The sequence below is a fragment of the Heloderma suspectum genome, chromosome 4 (assembly GCF_057233095.1).
Source record: "Heloderma suspectum isolate Gila_16-S chromosome 4, 16-S_ref, whole genome shotgun sequence".
Lineage (NCBI taxonomy): Eukaryota > Metazoa > Chordata > Lepidosauria > Squamata > Helodermatidae > Heloderma > Heloderma suspectum.
The window spans coordinates 165,047,340-165,073,523 of NC_139461.1; the positions used below are offsets into that span (position 1 = coordinate 165,047,340).

A 26,184-nucleotide genomic window follows, 5' to 3' on the forward strand; every position below is an offset into this window, starting at 1 on the left:
TGGAGTCAATATTAACACACTATTTCAAAAGACATTACTCAGAAGTATGTCTCATTGGTTTCAATGGGAACTCCCCTACCCCATCCCAAGTACTGTGCTTAGATTAGGTCAGGGTATAAGATATTTGGAAACCTAGCAGGACAGTCCTAACCATGTTTAATAGGAAATAATTTATATTATTTATTTTGGGAAGCATGCTTAGGGTTGCAGCTGGGATCTCACTAGAAGTCACCACCCATGTGCTTCTGAAAACGTACCCTAAATTTGTAAAGTATATCAGAGCTGATAAATTTTAAAACTTCAGATACTCAGAATGGCTTTTGCTTTTGCATAGCTGTACTTCAGCCATACCAGAGCATCCTTTCTATTGGCTTGTCCTTTGCAGTTCGGTGTAAATGCAGTTATCAGGTAGTTCAAAGGACTCCTTATATCCATCCTGAACTACTGAAAAACAATGGAATGTTTGTAGAGATGAATGAGGATAAAATCAAGTAAGCCTGAGCCTGGCATGGTGGGAGAGGGAAACCGCTACTTTCATCTTCAGAAATTTGTTGCAGTCTTAGCAAGACCTCTAAAAACTGTATTTTCAACATTAAAACATTCATAAAACTTGAACATAAATATATATATATATATATATATATATATATATGTCATCAAAGGAAAATTCATAATTAAAGGCAGAGCAGGAATTTTTGACTGCATCTTATTGCTATCAAAGAAGTGTTCCGCAGCCCTGCTTTTAACTGTGGGCCTGAAGCTGATTATACAAGGATATAAATTCTTTAAATTGGCATGAATGGGAATATTCCGGTGAAGTATTCCGGGGCTGTGGATATAAGCCATAGTCTTTTCATTCTGTTGATATATATAAAATGTTGTAAAACATACTTCTATTTTAAAAAAAAAAAACCAGTTATCTTTTGCCATATATTTGGGAGCATTTTACCTACATTTTTCTGTAGAAGTAAATATTTTAGCAGTTTTTGAATCACACAAAACTGCACTGAGAGGAAAATGCCCAAGTAATAAATACAAGAAGTGATATAAATATTACAGTACCAAATCCCATAGGGATGAAATATTTCTAAAGCCTTAGTTGGTTTCAGAAAACACACTAACATCATGGATGAAATTACACCTTTGCTTTTACATAGAGAATTCGGTTATCATAGGAAAGTGCTCTGTAAAACAGCAGTCAGTGAGGGAAAATATTACATAATTATAGCTAAAATAAAATTCTGAATAAGTTTGATCTTTGCAAGCTCCGCATTTGAGAAATGGAATGGAAAATTCATTTCAATGCTAGTTAGAGATAAAAGTATTTTGTTAATACATTTTTATGACTATAAAAACTTGAATTCTAAGTTTCAAAAACTATTTTTGGGGGCTGAAACAAGAAGTCTCATTTCCAAAGGCTAAGCACTTGGACAAAGCTAAAATCCATCTCCAACCAGGCTCTAAAAACAAAATATCAAAATGTTGCACTCATTTGGACATCTTTGGATTTGTGTATAGCTGCATGACAATTCAAAGTATGAAATTCTAGGTCAGAATTTCCACATATACATTTAACAGTTGAGTGATATTTTTTTCCACTAGTACATTTCTGCTCTAGCACTGTAACAGTAATTATTGTATTTCGTGAAATAAACTTTATTTAATAAAGTTTATACAGGACATTAGACCCAATGGGTGCTAGACCCACTGAAACAAAAGTGAGCTAGCTGTGCATTGCAACACAGTGGGTCAGGAGAACGTCCTGGTAGATTGTGCTCAAGGCCACCTGTTCGTACTAAAAACCAAACCCAAGCAGGATTGCTGTGGTGTAACAGGAAGATATTTCTCAGGTGTTGGTCACCAGTGTGTTTTCTCTTCAGTCCGTAGGATGATCGGTTTCTTCCCAAGGCAGCATGTTTTATCCTTGTCCATGTAGAGGCCATGCTCAGAAGCTTGCTGGATATTATCAGAGAGACTACCAACTTCACTTGCCACAAGCAACCATTTTGTTCAGGTTGTTCTTATTGGCAAAACACAATAGCTTCTGATTTCTAACCTATTCTCACTCTTCATTCTTCTTCAGATTTTTCAGTTATTAGTGAAGACTGCTTGGAATCCTATGGAAATACAAAATTTGCAATTTAAAAGAGAGGCATTCAGGAGAAAGCTTGCATAGTCTCTTATTCCAAATACTTCTATGGCTGGGCTATAAACTGTAACTTATTTTTCCTCACAGGTATTGTTTGACCTGCATGCAGGCCCATAACCAGCCTTTCTCAGAAGTTAGAGGTGCCATTTCCAGATGGGGCTTCAAGGAAATGGATGGAAAGCAGTGATTTCCTCATAATTAATGCAACTTCTATAATCCTATTGCCAAGCTTATGCATTAATACCTTCAGAAACATATGATTTTATAACACTGTTTAATGTTCCAAAGCTTTTACTTACTTCTAAGGAAAATCTTCCTTAAGGAAGTTAAGATTTTAAGTTATCTCCTACCCCCTTTAAGCAGTCATAAGACCTAATGGTAGTTTTTTTTTCCAGGAACATTTAAACATGACAAGGGTGATGATGCTCTTTAAAAACCTACCCTGGAGCAAGGAAAATCTTAGGTAGGCAGAGCTGGAGCAACAGGTTGCTAAGATGACAGGAATCTAGAACACTACCACTTGTACGAGGGAGCACCAGCCCACAGTATTTTTTTTAAATCAGAATTTTCTGTATACTAGAAATAATCAATCATCCTTTGAATGTCACAAAAGTAAATGACCACTGTTTAAAAATAATGATGATGATGCACATCTTAATTGGGGAAAATCAGGAGGGAACTGCAGCCACTGGGCCCCAACCTGACTATGGTCCTACCTATATGTAGGCAACAATTTGTTCCATGGAATGTTCAAAGCCCCAGGTCCTTTTCTAATTTCTCCATGGTTGCTCGCACCTTGAATACTCAAATTATGTGTCCAGTTGCTGCCTTGGACCCTTGGTGAAAAGTAGGGCGCAATCCTATGCATGTTTAGACAGAAGAAAGTCCTACAACTCGCAGCATTCCCCAGCCAGCAATGCTGGCTGGGGAATGCTGGGAGTTGTAGGACTTTCTTCTGTCTAAACATGCATAGGATTGCACCCTTAGAGAATTAAATAGATGTCCAGAGCCAGCAACCAGGAAAAAACAAAAAACACTATACTCCATACAAATGAATCCTGGTATATGTCTCCCACAGAACCTCCAGCATGATTTTTCTAGGAACCAGAGGACTAGGAACATGTGCTAGGGAAAGGAAGGAAGGAAGGAAGGAAGAGTGAGCGAGCCTCGGCTCATGGGATTCTGTGATAGCTGTAGTTTCAATTGTAATTTTGGCCATGTTGGTTCCCAGGCTCCCTGCACATAAATGAACCAAAGGCAAAACCTATGAATGCATGCAGCTACATTATGCTGACCAGTACTGTCCTCTTTGGCCACCAGAATCACAGACAGGGGTCCTTCCTGGTTTTGCTCCCTATGATTCCTTAGCTGGAGATGCCAGGAAGTCCCCTTGCATTCACTGAGATATGATGACTCCTGCCCCCAACAATGGTCCAGCGTTATATGCATTTCCCAAACAAACAAAGACTGTGACTTTTCTGTAACTTACTTGATTAAATCAGGTGATCGGTACTTTGGAAAGCACCTTCTGAATCAAAGCTCTGGCAACTACTGTAAAACATAAGTTTAAAAAAAAATCAAGTCACTGGGCCTGAAAACAATATGGTGCCAGCCCAAAATTACTTTGAATTTCCCATATGAATTTTGAAGCACAACATACCTGGCAGGAATAAATTTCTTTGCTGCAATAGACAGGCAGAGAGAAAAGATATTAGTTCTTAAACATTAAGGCTGCAATTCTATGCACACTTACCAAGGAGTAAGTCCCACTGAATTCAGTTTTCATTGGACTCACTTCTGAGTAAACATGCACAGGAGTGGACTTCACATAATTTTGCTTATATCCCATTTTCTTATCCATTACTAATATGAACTCATCTGACCTGTCCTCTTGTACTCTGTAAAGTTCCATGCATGTTAATGGTGTTATAATAAATAATAGTAAATATTGCACTGATATACACCATCAGTCATGTAACTGGATGGGCATGGGATGGGAGACAATGTTGCTCTTCTCCTATTTATTACACTGTCCTCTTCTGCCCATTCTCACAGAGCCAAACTAGACATAACGTTAAATGTGTCTTTGCATTTAACATGCAGGTTTTTAAAAAGAAAACCTTCAATGGGTACCAATGGGAGATTTCCTCCCAGTGCGAATACAAGCTTCAGAGGTGTGTTGTCCCTCAGGACTGCAGCAGGAGCAGAAAGGATTATGTGTCCCATCCATGCCTGCTGTGATCTCATTATTATCAGCCCTCTCTGCCCACCAGCTGATCCTAGCTGCATTAAAAAAAAACCCAACCTTGCATGTTAAATACAAAGATGCATTTATCATCACATCTGTTTTGGCCATTTGTACATATACTTGCAGTTTTGAATCAAATTCAAACTTAGTTTATTGCTAAATTGGTAATCAGCCATTATAACAGTCTGCAGTCAACCTCTTTTGATTTCCAGGCTTAAGTGCCATGCCCTGAGGTGGTCATGGGAACACTAATGCCACTTGCAGAACTCAGTATGGGTAATTTAGATAAACGATCGATCGATCATGCCTTTTACAGACTGTGTGTTTCTGTCTCATCCTAAACTAGCCTTCCCCAACCAGGTGCCCTCCAAACATGCTGGCTGGCTGGTCATGATGGGAGTTGGAGTCCAACATGCCTGGAGGGCTGCAGCTGGGAAGGCCACTGTAAACACAACTGGGTGTAACGTGACAGTAGCAGATGGTGGGAATCTCTCACCTTTTCTTCGAAGACGCTTTATGAGCCAAATAAGGAATGATCCTACTGACATGAAGGAGGCTCCAGCAGCTGTTGCTCCAATTGTCAAGTAACGCCCCAAATCCTGAGGAGCTAAAGTATGAAAGTTTGAATTAGCTCAGTTCTGAACATGTTTTTCTAGTCAACCCCCCCTTTTAAATTTACTACATTTCTATCCTGCCCAATTGCCGAAGCAATCTGGATGGTTCACAAAAAGGCATTTTCCTGCCTTTGTTTTCTATTACTATTATCCTCATGGATAAACTCCTGTTTATGACTAGTTGTTTATCTCCCATAACTCATATAAGTGTTTCCTCAAACTAGACCCAGCCCCAAATCTATTTCCCAGGGCCCCAAATCTATTCTCCAGGCCCCCGATCTGTCACCAGGAAAAGGGCCTACAATGAAGCTCTTAGTGTGTTGTGCACCATGTACCTGAGACCCAAGCTGTGCAGGATTTTAAAAGGAAGCACAAGTACTTCGAATTGTACTCAGAAATGTACTCTGAATCAGTGGAGCTATTTCAGAACAAGATAGTTGTTGTGTGTAGTAAACTAGTTTTCATACAAGTCTTCATCCACAACCTATCCTGAAACAGGTTTATTATCATTCCTGGCTACTTGTGTGACCTTGGAATATAACTTATAGAAAAGTGGGCTATAAATATATCAACATAAGTAAATAATAGGCCAGAGAAAACTTTACTAAATATGTTCAGGATAAAAGTTGCAATCCTAGCTTTGAAGAAAGTAATTCCTCCTCACAGACTTGAAATCTCACCTTTTTCGCATTTGGGAATTGACTCTGACCATTGGCCTGTTGATGAGCACTGAATTTTGGATGATCCTCTTAAGGTGTAGCCCTCCATACAAACAAAATCACAAGTTGAGTTGAAGGTCAGTTCTGTGGCTGTATGGGAGCAATTCACAAAGCCTTTTTCAAGCTGATGCACCTCTTCACACTTCACTGCTGGAAAAGACACCGTTGAAACCTACAGTTAGTTTGGATGTCACTGGAACAGTGCCATACATACGGAAAACGAATCTCTTGGTGCAGGCAAAGCCAATGGCCAAAATGGGATGGTACCTTCACATTCTGGCTGCAATCCATCCCACTCTCCAGAAGCACCACACTGGAGCACACTGGATCCCTTCAGGTCAAACCCTTCTTCACAAGCAAACTTGCAGGATGAATTCCAGGCAAAATGTCCAGCCGGGTGAGAGCAGTTCAAGAAGCCATGAGCAGGAGGCTTTAGTTCATGACACTCTGCAGCTGTAAATGACATATTAGCGTGCATTAATTATGTCCTGGGGTGAACAAGGAGATGTGCTTTACAAGTTAAGCATACAAATAATGATGAGGTTAGGTTTAAGGTTTTGTAAGTGGAAAATATGCTTTTAGGTCAAAAGGACTAGTAGGCTTGAAGGTTTCAAAGACAAGATGCTGAGAAGTAGCAATATTTCCACATTGTGGAATTGGGCATAGGTAATTTCAAAGAGGCTGGTGAAGAGAACGTGGTGATGGATTCTACCCATTATTTCATGAAATGAAATAATTATTTGTATAATGGTTATAGCTGAAATGTATTAGTGGGAAAATTCTCATTTAAATTCTCAATTTTTAAATGAAGACGTGGAACTTTGAACCTGGGGCTAACAGCTGCATGATTTTCCATGGGAAAATGACTGGCAGTGGGTTGGTTGGTTAAAAGGCTCTTCCAGCACTGTGATCCTCATACATTAAAGGGACAGCAATGCATTCATGTAGCTTAACTTGTAGCTTAGCTCATACGTGGCTGTGGATTTTTCAGATTTTTTCTCTCTCGTGGGTGGCTTAAATCTTACCTTCACATTTGGGAATTGACTCTGACCATTGGCCTGTTGATGAGCACTGCATTTTGGATGATCCTCTTAAGGTGTAGCCCTCCATACAAACAAAATCACAAGTTGAGTTGAAGGTCAGTTCTGTGGCTGTATGGGAGCAATTCACAAAGCCTTTTTCAAGCTGATGCACCTCTTCACACTTCACTGCTGGAAAAGACACCGTTGAAACCTACAGTTAGTTTGGATGTCACTGGAACAGTGCCATACATACGGAAAACGAATCTCTTGGTGCAGGCAAAGCCAATGGCCAAAATGGGATGGTACCTTCACATTCTGGCTGCAATCCATCCCACTCTCCAGAAGCACCACACTGGAGCACACTGGATCCCTTCAGGTCAAACCCTTCTTCACAAGCAAACTTGCAGGATGAATTCCAGGCAAAATGTCCAGCCGGGTGAGAGCAGTTCAAGAAGCCATGAGCAGGAGGCTTTAGTTCATGACACTCTGCAGCTGTAAATGACATATTAGCGTGCATTAATTATGTCCTGGGGTGAACAAGGAGATGTGCTTTACAAGTTAAGCATACAAATAATGATGAGGTTAGGTTTAAGGTTTTGTAAGTGGAAAATATGCTTTTAGGTCAAAAGGACTAGTAGGCTTGAAGGTTTCAAAGACAAGATGCTGAGAAGTAGCAATATTTCCACATTGTGGAATTGGGCATAGGTAATTTCAAAGAGGCTGGTGAAGAGAACGTGGTGATGGATTCTACCCATTATTTCATGAAATGAAATAATTATTTGTATAATGGTTATAGCTGAAATGTATTAGTGGGAAAATTCTCATTTAAATTCTCAATTTTTAAATGAAGACGTGGAACTTTGAACCTGGGGCTAACAGCTGCATGATTTTCCATGGGAAAATGACTGGCAGTGGGTTGGTTGGTTAAAAGGCTCTTCCAGCACTGTGATCCTCATACATTAAAGGGACAGCAATGCATTCATGTAGCTTAACTTGTAGCTTAGCTCATACGTGGCTGTGGATTTTTCAGATTTTTTCTCTCTCGTGGGTGGCTTAAATCTTACCTTCACATTTGGGAATTGACTCTGACCATTGGCCTGTTGATGAGCACTGCATTTTGGATGATCCTCTTAAGGTGTAGCCCTCCATACAAACAAAATCACAAATTGAGTTGAAGGTCAGTTCTGTGGCTGTATGGGAGCAATTCACAAAGCCTCTTTCAAGCTGATGCACCTCTTCACACTTCACTGCTGGAAAAGACACCGTTGAAACCTACAGTTAGTTTGGATGACACTGAAACAGTGCCATACATACGGAAAAGCCAATGGCCAAAATGGGATGGTACCTTCACATTCTGGCTGCAATCCATCCCACTCTCCAGAAGCACCACACTGGAGCACACTGGATCCCTTCAGGTCAAACCCTTCTTCACAAGCAAACTTGCAGGATGAATTCCAGGCAAAATGTCCAGCCGGGTGAGAGCAGTTCAAGAAGCCATGAGCAGGAGGCTTTAGTTCATGACACTCTGCAGCTGTAAATGACATATTAGCGTGCATTAATTATGTCCTGGGGTGAACAAGGAGATGTGCTTTACAAGGTAAGCATACAAATAATGATGAGGTTAGGTTTAAGGTTTTGTAAGTGGAAAATATGCTTTTAGGTCAAAAGGACTAGTAGGCTTGAAGGTTTCAAAGACAAGATGCTGAGAAGTAGCAATATTTCCACATTGTGGAATTGGGCATAGGTAATTTCAAAGAGGCTGGTGAAGAGAACGTGGTGATGGATTCTACCCATTATTTCATGAAATGAAATAATTATTTGTATAATGGTTATAGCTGAAATGTATTAGTGGGAAAATTCTCATTTAAATTCTCAATTTTTAAATGAAGACGTGGAACTTTGAACCTGGGGCTAACAGCTGCATGATTTTCCATGGGAAAATGACTGGCAGTGGGTTGGTTGGTTAAAAGGCTCTTCCAGCACTGTGATCCTCATACATTAAAGGGACAGCAATGCATTCATGTAGCTTAACTTGTAGCTTAGCTCATACGTGGCTGTGGATTTTTCAGATTTTTTCTCTCTCGTGGGTGGCTTAAATCTTACCTTCACATTTGGGAATTGACTCTGACCATTGGCCTGTTGATGAGCACTGCATTTTGGATGATCCTCTTAAGGTGTAGCCCTCCATACAAACAAAATCACAAATTGAGTTGAAGGTCAGTTCTGTGGCTGTATGGGAGCAATTCACAAAGCCTCTTTCAAGCTGATGCACCTCTTCACACTTCACTGCTGGAAAAGACACCGTTGAAACCTACAGTTAGTTTGGATGACACTGAAACAGTGCCATACATACGGAAAAGCCAATGGCCAAAATGGGATGGTACCTTCACATTCTGGCTGCAATCCATCCCACTCTCCAGAAGCACCACACTGGAGCACACTGGATCCCTTCAGGTCAAACCCTTCTTCACAAGCAAACTTGCAGGATGAATTCCAGGCAAAATTTCCAGCCGGGTGAGAGCAGTTCAAGAAGCCATGAGCAGGAGGCTTTAGTTCGCGACACTCTGCAGCTGTAAATGACATATTAGCATGCATTAATTATGTCCGGGCAGGGGGCGGGATCTTCATGACAACAGAATGTTGGAGTATTACCCGGATTTTCATGGAATCGGCTTTGCTCCATCAGGAACTCATGAGCAAGATAAGCAGAATGCACCGTGCCTTCAAAATCTGGTTGTCACTTCAGGGGCTGCACAGTGCTTGGAAGAAACATACGTCCGGGTGGGGTGGGGGGAGTAGAGCTGAACATCATCAAACTGGCAGGGCTGCTCAACCAATGAGAGAGGCTTGTTTTCCCCACCTGACCATGCTTCCCCTTGCTAATACAGTATTATGCATGGAGAGAAACTAATTTTCCCCATCTGTGCAGAGTTCCCTGAAGGAGCCAAAATCCCTGGTTCTGGAGTGCAGCATCTGAAGGGTCCCCCTGAGAGCTTTCCCCACCCCAATTTTGCCCCATTCCAGCACTCTGCTCTGGAGTTATTGCTTCCAACCCCCCCCCCCTTTCTCCTTCTCCCTGCTGGCCTGCTCACAATGAGAAGCTCCCATAAACCCAAAAGATCGTTACTGCAATAAAGAGAAGGGACTTTACATAACAGCAGAGAAATGACTTGAAAATACAGAACTTCAAAGAAGCACAGCATTACAATAGTGATTTAAGAGAACACTGGAGAAGTGAAAGAGTGCTTAGGGTGAGTTACTGAAGTTAGCCTTTAACCCTTGCACTGCAAGGGAGCAGGATTTATTTTTTTACTTCTGAGTAAACATGCACAGAAGGGGGGCGGGATATGTTAAAGATTAAAAGCGGGCTACCTAAGGTGAATGATTGTCCCCACTACTGCAGTAAAGTGAGGGGTCTCTACTGCGCTCCTGAGGATTTTCTCAATGGGAAAAACTACTTCCACTGGGGAAACAAGAGAGAATGGGGCGTCCCACCCCGTTGACCACATCTGTGTCAGATCACAGAGGCATGCCCAGGATTTAATGTGGGGGGACATGGCACACCGTGATAAAACCGCCAGGGAGCCGCTTTCAGTAAAAAAGTTGGAGTAAAAGGAGTTTCAGAAAATGTGGCTTTTCAAGAGGGAAGCAGCTGGTTGGCAGCAGATTGGTGACAACATCATCTGTCACAAAGGAATTCAGACTTCTCTAACTTCACATTTGGGAACTGGCACTGACCTTTGGCCCATTGATGAGCGCTGACTTCGGGATCACAGAATAGTAGAATCATAGAATAGTAGGGTTGGAAGGGGCCTATAAGACCATCAAGTCTAACCCCCTCCCTTAAGAGGGATGACCCTCTTAAGGTGCAGCCCTCCATACAACTAAATTCACAGGCTGAATTATAGGCTGGATCTATATCAAGAGGGGAGCAGTTAACAGAGACCATTTCAGGCTGATGTACTGCTTCACATTTCACTGCAGAAAGATACAGTTGGCACCTACAGTTAGTTTGGATGTCACAAGGACTCCATACATTTAAAAAATGAACTCTGTAGTACAGACAAAGCCAGTAGTCAAAATGTAGTGGTGCACATTCTGTCTCCTGTCCGTGCCATTTTCATAAAAGGTTTAAATCTTACCTTCACATACAGGAATTGACTCTGACCAGTGCCCTGTTGATGAGCACTGGATTCTGGGTGATCCTCTCAAGGTGTAGCCCTCCATACAAACAAAATCACAGGTGGCATTGAAGGTCAGTTCTGTGGCAGCCTGGGAACAATTCACAAAGCCTCTTTCAGGCTGAGGTACCGCTTTACATTTCACTGCTGAAATAGATACAGATCACAGCTCTAGGTAATTCAGGTATGTTATAGGAAGGCCACATAGAAAAATAATGAGCTCTGTGTGAGCAGGCAAGGCAATGACACAAAACTGTCACCTTCACACACTGGTTCCTGTCCATCCCACTCTCCAGATGCACCACACTGGCGCCTATTGGAGCCCTTCAAGAGGAAACCTTCTTCACAGGCAAAGCTGCAAGATGAGTTCCAGGCAAAATGTCCCAAGGGGTGGGAGCAGTTGAGGGAGCCATTTGCAGGATTCTGTAGCATACGACATTCCACAACTAGAAATACAATGGAAGTGTATTAGAATTGTTTACCTTCTCCAATCAAGATACGCAATGGGTAGAGCTGAACCTAAAGTCATGTATTCTTACTGGGGAAGTGACAGTAATAAATGAAAATGTGGTAGGGGATTGATAATGGAACATTGATCTATCTAGTTTACTAGCCTCCTCAGATCATGTTCATTTAACATGATCATCTTTCCAATTCAAAGATTAACAGAAATTACATGTGTACCTGCAACAAAATGTTGCAGTGTGGAATTCTCATGAACAGTGTTCCAGCCATGTTCTTTCCCAGAATATTCCATTCCATTCCCGCCCCCCGTTTTCTGTCTTTTCCTCTCAACACTGTGTGGCCACTGAGCATGCTTTGTCCTCACTGGACTGTTTTGTGGGGAGGGGGAGCTCCACCTCCCCCCTGCCCCAAAGGTGGTTTTTAAAGTTTATTCAGACCTTGGGATTCCCCCAAGCCTCCCTCTTGTGTGTGGGTGGTGGTGTTTTGGCTGTGTAAGGATCCACACTCAGAGAATGAGTTTGCTATTCGTATGGAGGATTTGGGGATGATTCAGGCTATCTTCTTGAGACATATTCTCATAACTCCAACAGAAACTAGCACAAAACAATCTTCTTGGCCAACTGAACGAAGGGTTTGACACTGCATGGCTAAGGTAGAATAATTTATATCACCTTATCTAGATCTTCCTCTAGTTCAAAAACATTGACCTTAGGGAATCTGCACTGGCTTTCACTGACTTAGGACTTGCCCAAATCTCTTACCTTTACACACAGGGGTGGCTGCCGTCCAGTCTCCAGAATGGGTGCAAGCTACTGGTTCGTGCCTAGTTGATTTGTAACCCTCCAAGCATTTCACGTTGCAAGATGAGTTATAGCTGAAATCCTTCACTGGATGGTTGCACTCTAAGGTACCATGATCTGGTTCTTTCAGGTGATCACAAGTAATTACTACAGAGAAACACAAGCAAGGAGTTCAGGCAGTTGTTTCAAGCCACATACACTACATTTACAGAATTAAAAATTCCACTTAGTGGAAGTAGAACTGATTTGACAATGCTCACTTTGTTCAGTTTGAAAAGAATTATAAGATTAATCGTACCATGTTCGCAGTCACGCCCATAGAATCCTCTATTGCAGTGGCAGGTATAATTATTAATAGCCTCCACACATTCACCATGACCACTGCAGGAATGTGGCTTACAGGAGGCTGTAAGACAAATCAACAGAGTATGAATAATTTCATAATATATTGGTTGATACAACATGATCTAAGCAAACTGTTATAACGAGATAGTGGAATCAGACCTTGGGTGTGTCTCTACGAGTGATTTACTGTGAGGTTGCTGCGTTCGGAGGTCATTCGGGGCACATGACATTGGGGCCATCTTGCAGTCACCCTGGAGTTTCACACCGAAACTGGTTCTTCTGGGACTACTCTTAGTCTAATTGTTTTCCTTAATTTGGCTTGTCTGCACTTCTGTTGTGGTGTGAACTACCCTACGCATCTACTCCGGCATGATTTCCCTGCCCAGGGGTGTTTCTTTCACCTGGCCATGACCTCACTGACTCCGGTCAAGGGGTGCTTCCCCAATGTTTTCCCCGCCTCTGTTTCCCCGATGTTTCCGCCATTTCAGGGCTGGCCGTCAGAGTTCTGAGCTACCTCATGGCATTTACTTCACCTTGCCAGGACTAAACTCTGGTGGCCAACCCTGCAAAGTATAGGTGTGCTCCAGGCAGCCTCTAACTTTTTTTAAAAAGTAAAGCATTAAAGCAAAATAGTGCTTTCGTCCAGCAATACCCACTATCCCACTATCTCACTATCGCACATTTGCCAACAAGTCCTATAGCCCCTATCTCACTATCTCTGTATTGCACAATTGTGCGATAGTGAGATAGCATTCTTTTTGCAATCCTTACAACAATCCTTTAAAATAGACCAAGCTAATTATTTCCAATTTATAGGTGCAGAAATCATTGTTAGAGAATCTTGGTTTGCCTATGACCATTTAGTGAGTTTATGCCATCCATGCTGAACCATGCTTTTGAGAGGGTGTGTGTTGCGGGGAGGGGAGAGAGAGATGCTCAGCAATCTGCTTGCCATAGAGCACAAAAAAGTGCCTTCTTACACCTAGTAGAGTCTGTCAAATTCTCTGAATTTCAGCAGGCTTGTTTTTGAAAAAGCAAGTTTCTAGCAGTTTTAATTGCCTAGATATTAATCAAAAGGATCATACCTGTATAGCACAACGCTATTTTCTTTTTACGGCATGGTTCATCATTCCACTTCCCTGCATCTTTTTCTCTTTTGATGTAGATTTCCACACAGTCCTCATCTTTCCTTCGGTTGTTTGGCTCACCTCTCGCCCAGTTTTTAGCTTCTTCAGTTAGTGGCTTGTTTGTTCCAACCCATCTCCACTCCTTGTCAATTTTTCTGATCCCGATCCAGTAATGACCTTTAGAAAGGTTTGCATTCAAGTACTCAATTTCTCCCTTGTTTTGAATAGCAACCAGGTGAGTAAAGTAGGTTTTACACCAGTTTTCTGCTTCAATGTAAGTGTAACTTATATTTTTGGGTGAAGAATGGTATGTCCAGCAGGTGCTGTCCTTAAATAATACAAATCCTAGAAAGAGAAGACACCAACAAGTTGTTATGCTGGGGGAAGGTACCTGGATTGCACTGAAGTCCTAGGGTTCAAGAACGGGGTCCATGCAGGAGAAAGAAAGTAAAAGAGACAGAGGACCAAGTCAAGAGGCAAACTATGGCAGGAGCAGCAGCTTGGCCATGGAAGTGGTGGCAACTATGTCTTCCCAGTGACTGACCCAAGAGGACAGCACAAAGCCATCAGTCATGCAGCCCCAAATGCTCCCCCACCTGGGAATGGAGGCTATAGTTTGTTTGCGATGTAAGCCTATTTGTAAACAAGGACATCCTCACGACTAACTACAAACTGAGGGTGGAAAGGAAATGGGGTGTCTTGGCCTATAAAAGAAAGAATGAGGAAGCAACCAAGGATCTCCTGAACTCCCAGAGTTTCTGAGGCCTTGGGCAACTGGTTGGGGGAGAAGCTTAAGATCTCCTCTGATGGGTGCACTCCCAAAACACACACATCCTGCATAGTCTATATTAGTTTGCTCTCTGTTTTTTTTAATAAATAGATGGTTTCCAGTTTCTGACATTTTAGTATACTTTAAAATAAATCTCTGCAAAAGAAGATTGCTTTTTCAGTTAAAAGAAAACCCAACAAGGAATGTTGCTTCCATCTAAATCTAGAGGGTTTCCCACTTTGAAACATACCCACTTACCATAGATGACAATGGGCAGGAACCAAAAGGCATTCATCGTGAGCTTCTTTTTTCACTTGGGCTGGCCTTGCAGAATTAACTGCATATAAGTAAGGAAACACAGCATAGCGCATCATTTAAAACAGATAAGCAAGTAATGGGTTTTTAAGTACAAGAAAAATATATTGAGGTTGAACATTTGGGACACATTTTTAAGTTGTACTGTTGTTATAATTCTGCTTTTGTTTCAGGAATTCTAAGTGGAAAACATTTAAATCACATAACAATTGATATAGATATTATAAACATCAATCTGGAATCAAAATCAAACTAGCAATTAAAATTCAAACCTATTCTTAACATTTTCCTTAAAGTTTCTCTCAGCTCAATAATAGCAGTAACAAGCTGTTTGAGGAGATTATGGATTCTCCTTCCCTGGGAATGTTCAAGAGAGCTGGACTTAATTCTGTTGGTAACACTTTAAATATAAAGCAGGATGCCCTTTTCAATACATAATATGTATATTGTCCTGGTGCACTCATTCCTCATGATTGGTTATGACTCCCTGGTGAATGTATGGTTGATGGTAATGCTAGCGTTGCTGTCACATTAATGTGTGAAATACCTCATATATTTCTATGATTTTGCAGTGTAAATATAAGGCTTTGTAGTAGAATTTTCAGCAAATTCTGGTTTCAAGGTAGAAGGAGTCCTGGAATTATTTAGATGGCCTTTCTGCTCAACTTTCCCTTTACCCTCTTATTAAAAGTAAGATGCACAAGAATGCTTTCAAAGCCTTTTTACTTACCAATAATGGCTGCACAAGCTAGGGTCTAAGAATTCTGCTGGTGTAGTTGCCTTGTAGTGCCTGTTTCCTTTGTGAACTCAGTATTATAAGTTTTGGTCTTAAATACAGCTTATGACTTTCACTTGCTGATAGTTGCTTCGGCTCTGGCCTGGCATCCTTTATATAGAGAGCAGCCTTCTCATGCCCCCTTGGAATTCCCATGACGAGTCCAGCAAGATGTTACCAGAAAGAAAGTAAGAATTTCCCTAGGCAGGAAAAACAACAACCCCTAAATCCTTGGAATATCCATGATGCTAAAACAGCCAGTCAGCCTCCCTGCCTCTTCCGTTTCAAAACACTTGCCTTGATGAATATCTGTGCTGAGTTTTAATTCCTGGACGCAGATGTTTACAGTAGAAATCAGTCATAACAATAAAAATTGATGTCTTCCTTTGTTGGTGCAGCTGTATGGGGGACTGAGTTTATCTTCACACAAGAAAGGTCTTTATTCTAAACTAAAATAACTCAAATTCTGGAATCAAAATAAGTTAATACAAATGTACAAATAATTTCTTTTCTTTCAAATCCAAGTTTCCAGATTTTTTACAAATACGTTTACAAATAGGTTCTCAAATATTTGGGTGTGGGTTGAATGTTGTAGCCACTAACTTCTTTTCCAGTCAGGCCTGGCCTTAGGGGTGGGCGAGCTGGGTGATTGACCTGGGGGCACTGAGCTGCGGCGGGGGGGGGGTGCCAAGCTGAACTGAGGGTGGCATGCACCAAGGTGAGCTCAGTGGCTTGTTTTTTTAATGTACTGTCTGCAGTGAGCTAAGGTGGCAATTTGTTTTAACCTTTCTTTCTTTGAATATATTTTTATTTATTTTATCTTTATAAATGAAATATACAATACCAACCTGATCAATACTAGAATTTCCCAACAACCTGATCAATACTAGAATTTCCCAACAATACAATATTCTGATGAGGACACCATAATAACAAGAAAAGGAAAAAGAAAGAAAGGAAAAAAAAAAGGAAAAAAGGCAAAGGGAGGAGGAAAGGAGGTGAAGAAAAAGGAAGAAGAGTCTTTCCCCTTCCCCCCCTCTCCCTCTCCCTCTCCCTCCCCCTTAAAGAATTAAATTTAAACTCCAATACTCCCCAGCCTCCGATGCCATTCTATTTTACAAACTATATAACCTTAACAATCTTACAGTTTAATAAACAACCTTACATTTCAATATCATATCATCAATCTTTTATCCAAGAAACAGGTCTACAGTTTCCCAGTAACCTAGATTATTACTACTACTAATAATAATAATTTTAAAAAGGAATATAGTGTTATACAATAATAAAACTTAAAAGAAACCTTCAACAGTCAGTAATATATTTTATATTTTATGCTAGATATATAAGTACACATTGTACCCTCAAACATTTAATTTAAATACAACATACCATATCTATTTTGAAATAAACAATATAAAGAAAAGCAAGAAAAAACAAAAGATGAAAGAGAATAAACGAATGTATATATAATCATTTATCTTCTGACCTAGCCTGGATCATGTAGACTAAACACAAACCGTTAACAAAACTTGTTTAAAGATTCCAGTTCATGGGGTTGTAACAGGAATCTCGCCCATTTTTACGTTCAGCCATGCCTCCGCCATTTCATGATTTATAAACTTCTTCATCTGACCTTCAGACACGATACAAAGTGTAGCAGGATATTTTAAGTAATATTGTAAGTTCATTTGTTTTGCCATATTTTTTGCTTTGATAAATTGCCTTCTTTTATTTGCCACCTCTTTGATGTAATCTGGAAATAACATAACTTTATCTTGTTTCCAGGAAAGGCTTCCACCCTCTCTTGCCAAACGCAGGATATAATTCTTTGTGGAGACATTTGCAAATTGGACTATGATGGTACAGTCAGTCCCTTTCACATTTGGCACATGAAATGCCTGCTCAATATCAAGTAAATAATCAGATGGGATAGGGAGTATCCCGATGATATGGGATACCCACTCCCTGTAGTTGTTTCATTAAATACTGATGAGTTTTCTTCTTTTTTATAATGTTTCTGGACAGAGGTCCTGGAAGAACATGACTGTTGCCTTTGTACTCTGCATTTTTCAAGCTGTTGGGCAGTGTGAAGGGTTTTATCTTATAAATATTATCTTATAATATTTTAATTGTTTTTATGTATTTTATTGTTGTAAGCCATCTTGGGAGGGCTTCTGCCCTGAAAGGTGGCCAAGAAATATTTTAAATAAATAAAAAATAAATAAGTTGCTGTTGGTAAATCATGAGAATGCCCCCAGGTCTTCCATTTTGCAGTTCAACAGCGAGGATTCTGTTCACAACATCTATGTCCTTGGGATTCACCATTAGTTCTGGAAATACTGTAGATATGAGCTTTACCAGGAACGTTGTTAAGTCTTGCCCTTCTATTGATTCTTTAATTCCTTGGACCCTTAGATTCAGACATTAGCTCTGGTTTTCCAAATCTTCTACACATTATTGCAGGTCGGTATTAGATTTCTTGAGTTTTGCTTTGGAGGTTTGATGTTTTATTCCTAACTAGGAGGCTTCGTTCACTGTCTTGGAGATATCTCTGACTTTTTCAATTAAGTCCAGTATTTTTGTTTCCCAAAGTTTGATTGCATTGAAACTCTGTGCCTTTAATTCTTGTTTAAGTTATTTTATCTGTACCAGGACATTGGCCATTAATTCCCAACTCTCCTTCCCTGAGTTTGGATATTTGCATACTATTTATGGGCCCCTCTCCTTGTCCATCTGGATCATGCTTGAGAGGTTATTCCTTCATCTCAAATATGATTTCAGTCAGTGTTCCCAATGGTGCAAGGGGCTCTGTAGCATGACCTGTTAGTTCTTTGTTATTTCACCATTATTTTGTTTAGTTTGGGATACTGTTTTTAATTAAATAGCTTTGTTGGGGTTGGGACTTCTGAGCTGAGCTGCAATGACATCACAACCCCCATAGTCTCTTAGCCAGTATACCACACTTAAGGATAAGGTAAGTCTACTGAAGGCCTATGGGCAGCTTTTAGGGAAAGGAAGGAATGATGATGAGAAATAATGGGCACAGGGGGTGCTTTACTTTACAGCTGCTTACCAGTTTTCCTTTGAAATTCAAACACCCCCCTCCCGAAGCTGTTTTTCCCTGAAAGAAGCTGGTATCGGGGTTTTAATACACATGTTTTCATATCATGTTTAGCCCCTAAAGAGGGGCTCTATGAATACTGAATTTGACCATCATTGCTATAGGTCCTGTAATTATAACAACATAATTCACCAATAAAATGTGCACCTTATAGTTTCCAATTAGGAATCCCATATCCTTATATTTGCTGTGATTATTTATTAAGCAATTCCAACATACTCCCAACATTAGAAGATTCACTTGTGAATTAAAATGTATACTTAATCATGACTGGCTATTTTCCCACTAGTGGATTTTCCCTACTGGTTACCGCTCTGGTTCAAATACTTCTTTATTGACAGGAGCTCTCAAAATGCTTTGTGGTAATTTCACTGGAATAATGGCTCATTAGTGGAGTTCCCAAAAGGAAGGAAACTCCTAGTTATTTGGCTTAGATAGAAATACCTTTCCTGTGTAGTGCCAAACAAGACTTTATGTCTGGTGGCAAGTCAGGAAAAATGACACAGTAGCATTTCAAAACTGTCTGCCAAATTTGTTTTGGCTGCATACTCAGCGTCTTTGGAAAGCGCAGGAGCATTTGCTAATATAACTCAAGCAGGTCTATTAATAAATAGTGTGTGTGTGTGTGTGTGTGTGTGTGTATTTATTCATTTATATCTATATATCCTCTACCGATGAAATCCTTCCCATCAAGCTGCTTTTTTTTCTTTTATCCCTGTGATAGTTTTATCCTGATTTCACCTGCAGCAATTTAAATAACAGAAGATCTAAACACAAATTTCCAGTGGCAGAAAATGGTAGTTCTTGCCTCTTTTGATATTATGAGTCAAGGATAATCAACATAAAAAATTGAATGTTCACCCCCATTCTGCAAATCCTCTTCCATCTTTACATTTTAAAAACGCCTGTAGTTGGGCCTTTCCGCCCGATCAGGTTATTGCACATTAAAAGTCAATTTTTGCACACAGTTCATGCATTGTTTTCCAGATCGCATTCTTGTTGCAGGTAAAGCGTCAAGGCAGCCATCTATTCTTCTGTCTTAACTTAAAAGGTAAGTTTGGAGACAGGCCAAGGAACTGCCCAAGGAAACCAGACTACGGTTGCAATCCTAAACCCACTTACTTGGCACTAAGTCCCATAGAATTCAATGGGACTGACTTCTGAGTACATATGTATAGAATTGTTCTGTAAAAGATATTATCTTGAGCAGAATGAAGGGATATGCAAAACTGTCTCCAAGAAACATCAGTAGTCTTATTCAAACTATTTTTGAATAAGACTACTTACAAATTCCTCAGAGGGGGAACCCTTAGAATCTAGGTAGAGAAATTGCTAGTTTAAGGATGTTGGACATCCTGCTGTGCAGTGACAACTCCAACCAGCCATGCTGCCACCATCTCCCTACAGGAAGCAAAAACGAAACTCACACCTCATCATATGCTTCTGCCTACGCACACCCTCCACACCACTGGGTAACACCAATTCAAACAGAGTAAAGGTGCAAATATATGCTTAAATTTCACTGGTTGGGGAGCTTTAGAATTTGGCATAAGTCCCTTGCTCTGGTGGAATTGGCCATGAGCAAGTTCCCATGAATACAACAGATACAAAGGGCAGGTAGCATCAGACTGAAATTCCAGGAACATAGATAGCTCCTGTCAGCTAACTTGTTCAGACAAGGGCTCAACTGAGGCCTATTATCCCTTTGACAATCATAGTATCATAGAATTGGAGGGGGCCTTGAAGGCCATGTAGTTCAACCACTGCTCAATCCAGGAAATCCAGAGCTAGAGCATCCCCAGCAGTCCTACCTCTGCCTGAATAACTACAGTGAGGGAGATCCCACTCCTTCTAAATAATTGTTTCTATTGTCAAACTGCTCTTACTAGTAAAAGATTTATCCTAATGTACAACTGACATCTACTCTCCTGCAACTTAAGTTCATTACCCAGTCCCTCTGGGGCAGCAGAGAACAAGTCTTTATGAGGGCTGTGCACTGCTTCGGTCCAAAGCCCGAATAGCGAGTCAAAGCAGGCTGCTTCGGAGGTGCCTCCACATGATACGAGGTGGAGCAGAATAGCATCGAGGTGCCTCGAAGCAAAGCGGCTTTTATACAAAGTGCCTCGTCCAACTCTGTGATTTGTTCTGAGCAACCCAGACAGCCTGAGAAAGTTCAGCGAGGGGTTGAGGAGGAGGGAGGGGGAATGGAGGAGGAGGAGGAGGAGGGAGGGAACTTTGGTGAATGGAAACTCTAGTTGCCAAATCAGGGCTGAATGTAACCCAGCAATCCCCAATCAGTGACAGTGGTGGAGGAGAGGGGGAAGATTGAATAACTGGAGAAAAACAGCTGCGTTTCAGAGCCAGAGATCATTGTGGTGGTGTTATTTAGGGATGTGAGAACCCACCCCCATCCAGGTACTCCGGATGCCCCCCCCAGCCCTGCTCCGCTCGCCGGTCCCTTCACCTCCACCGTGATCGCCATGTTTTTAAAAAACATAGCAATTGGAAGTCTATGGGCACATAGACTTATACGCAAAAAGCTCTGTGAATCACCCAGGCAGGAGAAGGCACTGTGCACGCCGCTAGCTAGCTGTCCTCCTCGCAAGCAGGAGACGGCTAGCAGTGGGGGGCATGCACCACACCAGCTCTTCCTCCTCCCTGGTTGGCTGTCAAGGACAGCTGACCAGCAGTGTGGCTCACACTCCCGAGGCTCGCTAGCTGTCTCCTCCTCGTGAGCAGGAGATGGCTAGCAGTTCTTGGGGGTGTTTCCACCAGTGATTTACCCCTTCAGCTGGCAAGGCACAGCACAATCTCAAGGCACCGATTCTCCTTTGTTTGGTTTATTGCCTTAGGAAGAAACTTTGACCCTTTGCTATAGAGATCCTGTGGGTTAAAATGGGGTGTGGTTTCGCTCTTTGTGTTTACTGTTCTCTTTCCCACAACAAACTCATTGGTGTCTTCTCAGAAAACTCCTATTGTGGTCAATGAGGCTTGCCCTCTTAATGCCCACAGAATTTACATAGATCCCCCTCAATTGGCACGGCACTGTTTAAAGCCCAAATTCCCTAAGTGCGGTAAAACGCAATCTCAAGGCTCCAATTCTCCTTTCTTTGGTTGATTGCATTAGAGAGAAACTATGTACACCCTTTGTTATACAGATCCTGCAGGTTAAAATGGGGGCTGGTTTCTGTCTTTGTGCTTACTGCTCTCTTTCACAACACAAGAATGTGTGTGTAGTAACTCCCATTGTGGTCAATGAGGTTTGCTCCTGAAATGCAGGTGCATCTGGACTTTCAGGGGAAAGGAGAAAGGGGGGGAGCAACCTCTGCCAGTCAGATGATGTTCACTCCAGCCCCCACCCCCATCCAAAAGTATGTTCTGTGAAGCGATTTTTACTGGTGCAGAGAACCTGCTCGTGGAACCCTGCATGGACCACATCTCAGCAAAGCTGATTCCTTTTTAAAAAAAATCTGGTACTCCTCCATTAGCTCCTCCTTCTGTTGTCCTGGAAACATGGCCATAGGCAGCCGAACAGGCAGGAGGAGGAGGTATAGCTGAGAGGTATAGCTCTTTGCTTTGAGAGTTTTTGTGGAAAAATCAAATTTCAACTGCACCTGACACAAAAAGTACTGGGCCAAAATAACTGAAATTTGGCAGGTGGGATCCCTTCCATGGGGGCAGAGAGGGCCCCAAGGGTCATGTATTTATCATGAAAACAGAAACAGTTATGGCCATTTGTGTTTTCCCATGCAAGTCAACTGGAAAACACCCAAACCAATCTGGATATCCGAATCTCAAACTGAATCGAAGCAGAGGTGGTCCGAATTGGTCCGACTTGAAGTGGGGCTGATTTGAAGGGTCCGAAGCAGCATCTAAAGCAAAGCGGGGGGTCCGTGCACAGCCCTAATCTTTACCCTTTCTGTGTAACAGCCCTTCAGGTATTTGAAGAGTGAAACATGTCCCTCCTCAGTTTCTCTTCTTCAGGCTGAACATACCTAGTTTCTTCAACCTTCCTCATAGAACTTATTTTCCATACCCCTGGTCATCTTTACTGCCTTCCTCTGAACCCATTCCAATTTGTCTATATCCGTCTTAAAGTGTAGGGTTCAGAACTGAGATCTAGTGCAGACTAAAGTGGAAATATTACTTCTTATCACTTGGAAATAATGGTTCTACAAATGTGTACTAAAGTCACATTAACCTTTTTTGCAGCCACATCACAGTGCTGACTCATGTTTGGCTCGTAATCAGCTGCAATCCTGAGATCCTATCACATTACTACTGCCAAACTAGGTAGTACAATACACAATAATATTGCTCACCTAGCAGGACTTGAACCTTTTTTCCAGGGATCCCTGCATGGTATTTTAGGCTGGTCTCTGCCCATAAAAGCCGACCACATGTACTGCAGTGTCTATCCATCCTTTTTTTCGGGGGGGGGGATCTTAAAAGGATTCATGAAGGTGGGCATACCAATGCCACAGGGTGGCAGTGTGTTTTTTTTTTCTTTTTCTTTTATAATTTTAAGAACACCAATGAGCTCCTCTGAGCAGCTACCAGTTGGGAGCTTCCATTCCTCCCCTTGGATGGAACATCATTCCAGGGCAGTCTGGGCAGGTTCCAGTGGTGAGGGTCTCACCAGGACAAAAACCTGGGACTTTGTTTGGAGCTGGGTGTCAGCCGGGTCCCTCCCACTCCCAGCCTACCGCTGTGGGGCAGGTGGCTGGAAGAGCCTGAGATGCTGCTGCTGCTGCTGCTGCTGCTGGTGAAGGCAGCTGGAGCAGCTCCCTGCAGCTGTGGGCGCCAGGTTAGCAGAAGGCTACAAGGTGAGGGAGCCATCGTCACTGTGGGAAGGAGAAAGGGAGTTGGGGGTTTGCGTGGTATGTTCCCCTCTTTCGTCTTAGCTGTCTGCGTGGAGAGTGCGCCCGACTTTGTACACTCCCCTTCCTCCGTTCCCTTCCTCCCCCTCCTCTTGATCCTGCCTTTCTCTCCTCCGGCCTGTGGAAATAGAGAGCTGGGAAGAAAAACAAAAGCTCCAGCCAGGGGTGGGGGAGACGGAGGAGGAGGCTGGGTCTAAGAAAACTCCTGCAGCCTTTCTGTGTTTTTCCTTCTGCTTTTCCCTGTGTGCTTAGTGGAAGGGAAACTGGGGAAGGTGGAGTCTGTGTTGTGCCCAGTAGTGCAGTGGCAAATTCAGAAGTGCGGGGTCCTTTCGAGACAGTCACAGCCACGCCCCTTCTAAGATTGTACAACTTTGTAAGATATACAGCCTTCAGCTGGGATGCAAAAACAGTGCAGCTGAGAGTAAGGCAGGGGTATTTCAATTGGATGTTTGTGGGGAAAAATGCAGGGGTGTTAATCTTTTTCACTCACTTAAACACAAACATTTTAGGTTTTCAAAATATGATACTCTATGGAGGCTTCACCCTCTCAACTCAGGCCTCATGGACAGATCCCTTCTCATTGAAATTTGAAACAGCCCCCTTGCGCACTCCCTTAGTGCCCCAACATTACCCATTAGCCTTCCCTAAGCGCCTTCATTATATCTCTCCCATCCCGCAACGGAAACGTCCACACACCCAGCTGGATTGAACCACGCATACTTGTGCACATACACACACACACACACACACCCCTTACCTTCTTTCTCCTCTCCCTGCAACTGATTTTTTTTGTTTCCCTTCCCTCCACCACGGTTTGTTTGCCCAGATACATGCCAACCTTGTACCAAAAAGTGTAGCTGACAGAGCAGGTTGCATTTGGCAATTCTGCTTACTGTAGAAATTGTTCAAGAATGAACAGTGCAATCCAGTGGGTGTGTATTTCGAATTAAATTTACAGAGATCTGGGGATGGCAGCTAACGCAGTCCTATGCACACGAACCTGAGAGAAAGCCCAGTTGGCACTTGAACATAGTGGGGCTGACTTCTGAGTAAGCATGCATAGGATTGTGTGATAAATCCTAAAAACTGGCACAAACCAGCCACCTGCCCTGCCCCATTAGTAAATGGTGGCAGCGTCCCCCCTCCCCCGCTGCTGCTGTGGCCAGCAGCAGCAGCAGCCCTGAACGGGTGGCCGGTGTTGCAGGAGACGAGGGCAGCGCACAGGCACAGAGCAGGGACGGGCGGAGAAGCCAAGAGCTGAGGGGGGGGGGGCGAGGGGAGGCTGGAGAGGTCCCTCAGGCTCCCTCTCTTGCTCGCCCCCTCAGTCTGTCCAGCTCTGTGTAGTAGACGAGAGGCAGCCAACAGGCAGTTTCCCCCACTCCCTCTGCTCCCTCCTCCTTCCCTAGCAGACTGCGACCCAGCTGGGGGCTGGCTTCAAAAAAAGTGCTGGAGCAAAGCCCCAGCGTGACCTGCCACCTCTGCAGCACTGGTTGTGCCACTGCACAGTACATGGTCTTGAGGAGGTTACATTAAAAAAAAGGCAGGTGCAGGCCCCTAGAATTTAATGGGGTATAAACACTCATGGATTCCTGACAGGCCTCTTTGATTTCTTTATAATAACAGAACAGCCTGTTTGGCTGTTGCATCTGAAAGAGGCAGTGAGTTAGTTTATGTCTCTTTCTTGAGTGAGAGAGTGCATCAATGTGTGTTTATGTTTTCTGTGTCTGTGCACTGTATTTTGTAAAAGGAGAAGCTTGTGTTTGTATTTCAGTTTTCTACCATGAAAGAGCAAAGTCTTTTGCTTCCAGGAAAGCATGGAAGATGATTTCCACTAAAGTATGTAGTGAAAAATGTTTTTGCATTATTATAGTACATTTGTGACTCTCTCTCTCTCTCTCTGTATGTATGTTGTGTGTGAGTTCAGTGCCGGGGGCCGAGTAGGAGGCTCACTAGGGACAGCTACTCTGGGGCCCATCATGGCCTTGAGCTGGCCCTTGCTGAGTGGCTTTGAGGATATCATCATTAGCAGTGGCAGTAGCCATTGTTTCTTGAACAAGAGAATGTGGGTCCAGAGAGAGGAGTGCTTTTGTGTACTGTGATTTCTCCAAGGTTGAGACATTGCTCAGAAGGCCACATAAAGGGTTGGATCGAGACTTAGTCTTGCTTAGAATAGACTCACTGAAATCAATGGGGAAAGTTAGTCACGACTTATGACTGTCTTAAGGTCCTCTGATTTCAGTGACTCTACTCTAAGCATAACTAAGTCTGGATCCAGCTAAAACACCATAAGAGATGACTGAACTATGGATTCAGGACTCATGAAAAAAAAACACACCCAATGAAGTCAGTGGTCGCAGAGGCCACAGAATGTTGAAAGAAACTGAAACAGTGATCAACAACCCTGACTGCTGCTCTATGGAGAATATAACAAGATGTCTTTCTGGCACTGTGGGTGATCAATTGGAACTTCTGGAAGCAATTATTGCCTTCTTCTTGCTGAATCTCAAAAAGACATGCCCTCATCCTGCATTCATCGCTCAACCAAACTTAAAAATCACTGAAAGCTCATTTTTATTGTATAATCTTACGAAGTTGTATAATCTTAGAAGGGGGCATGGCTGCGAGGGGCGTGGCTGTGACTATCATGAAGG

At 42.3% G+C, this 26,184-nt stretch overlaps 2 protein-coding genes across 2 annotated transcripts in view; one reads left to right on the forward strand and one right to left on the reverse strand.

Annotated features, from left to right (window-relative positions):
- Positions 1-3,642: 3,642 nt before the first annotated feature.
- Positions 3,643-16,377, reverse strand: SELE (selectin E). Its single transcript, XM_084848175.1, has 14 exons — positions 15,485-16,377; positions 14,698-14,776; positions 13,629-14,015; positions 12,497-12,604; positions 12,160-12,345; positions 11,194-11,379; positions 10,895-11,080; positions 9,137-9,322; positions 8,856-9,041; positions 7,817-8,002; positions 7,059-7,244; positions 4,894-5,004; positions 3,810-3,831; positions 3,643-3,700 (listed from the first exon to the last, which is right to left on the reverse strand). Exons 2-14 carry the CDS (start codon positions 14,732-14,734, stop codon positions 3,643-3,645), a joined length of 2,025 nt encoding a protein of 674 aa, XP_084704301.1. The 5' UTR covers positions 14,735-14,776; positions 15,485-16,377.
- Positions 16,378-22,980: 6,603 nt separating this feature from the next.
- LOC146347667 (14 kDa phosphohistidine phosphatase-like) overlaps positions 22,981-26,184 on the forward strand; it is a 29,868-nt gene continuing 26,664 nt past the window's right edge. Inside the window, exon 1 of the mRNA XM_084851056.1 lies at positions 22,981-23,479. Coding sequence (XP_084707182.1) covers positions 23,392-23,479 — 88 coding nt within the window. The 5' untranslated portion in view covers positions 22,981-23,391. The remainder of the gene's footprint in view (positions 23,480-26,184) is intronic.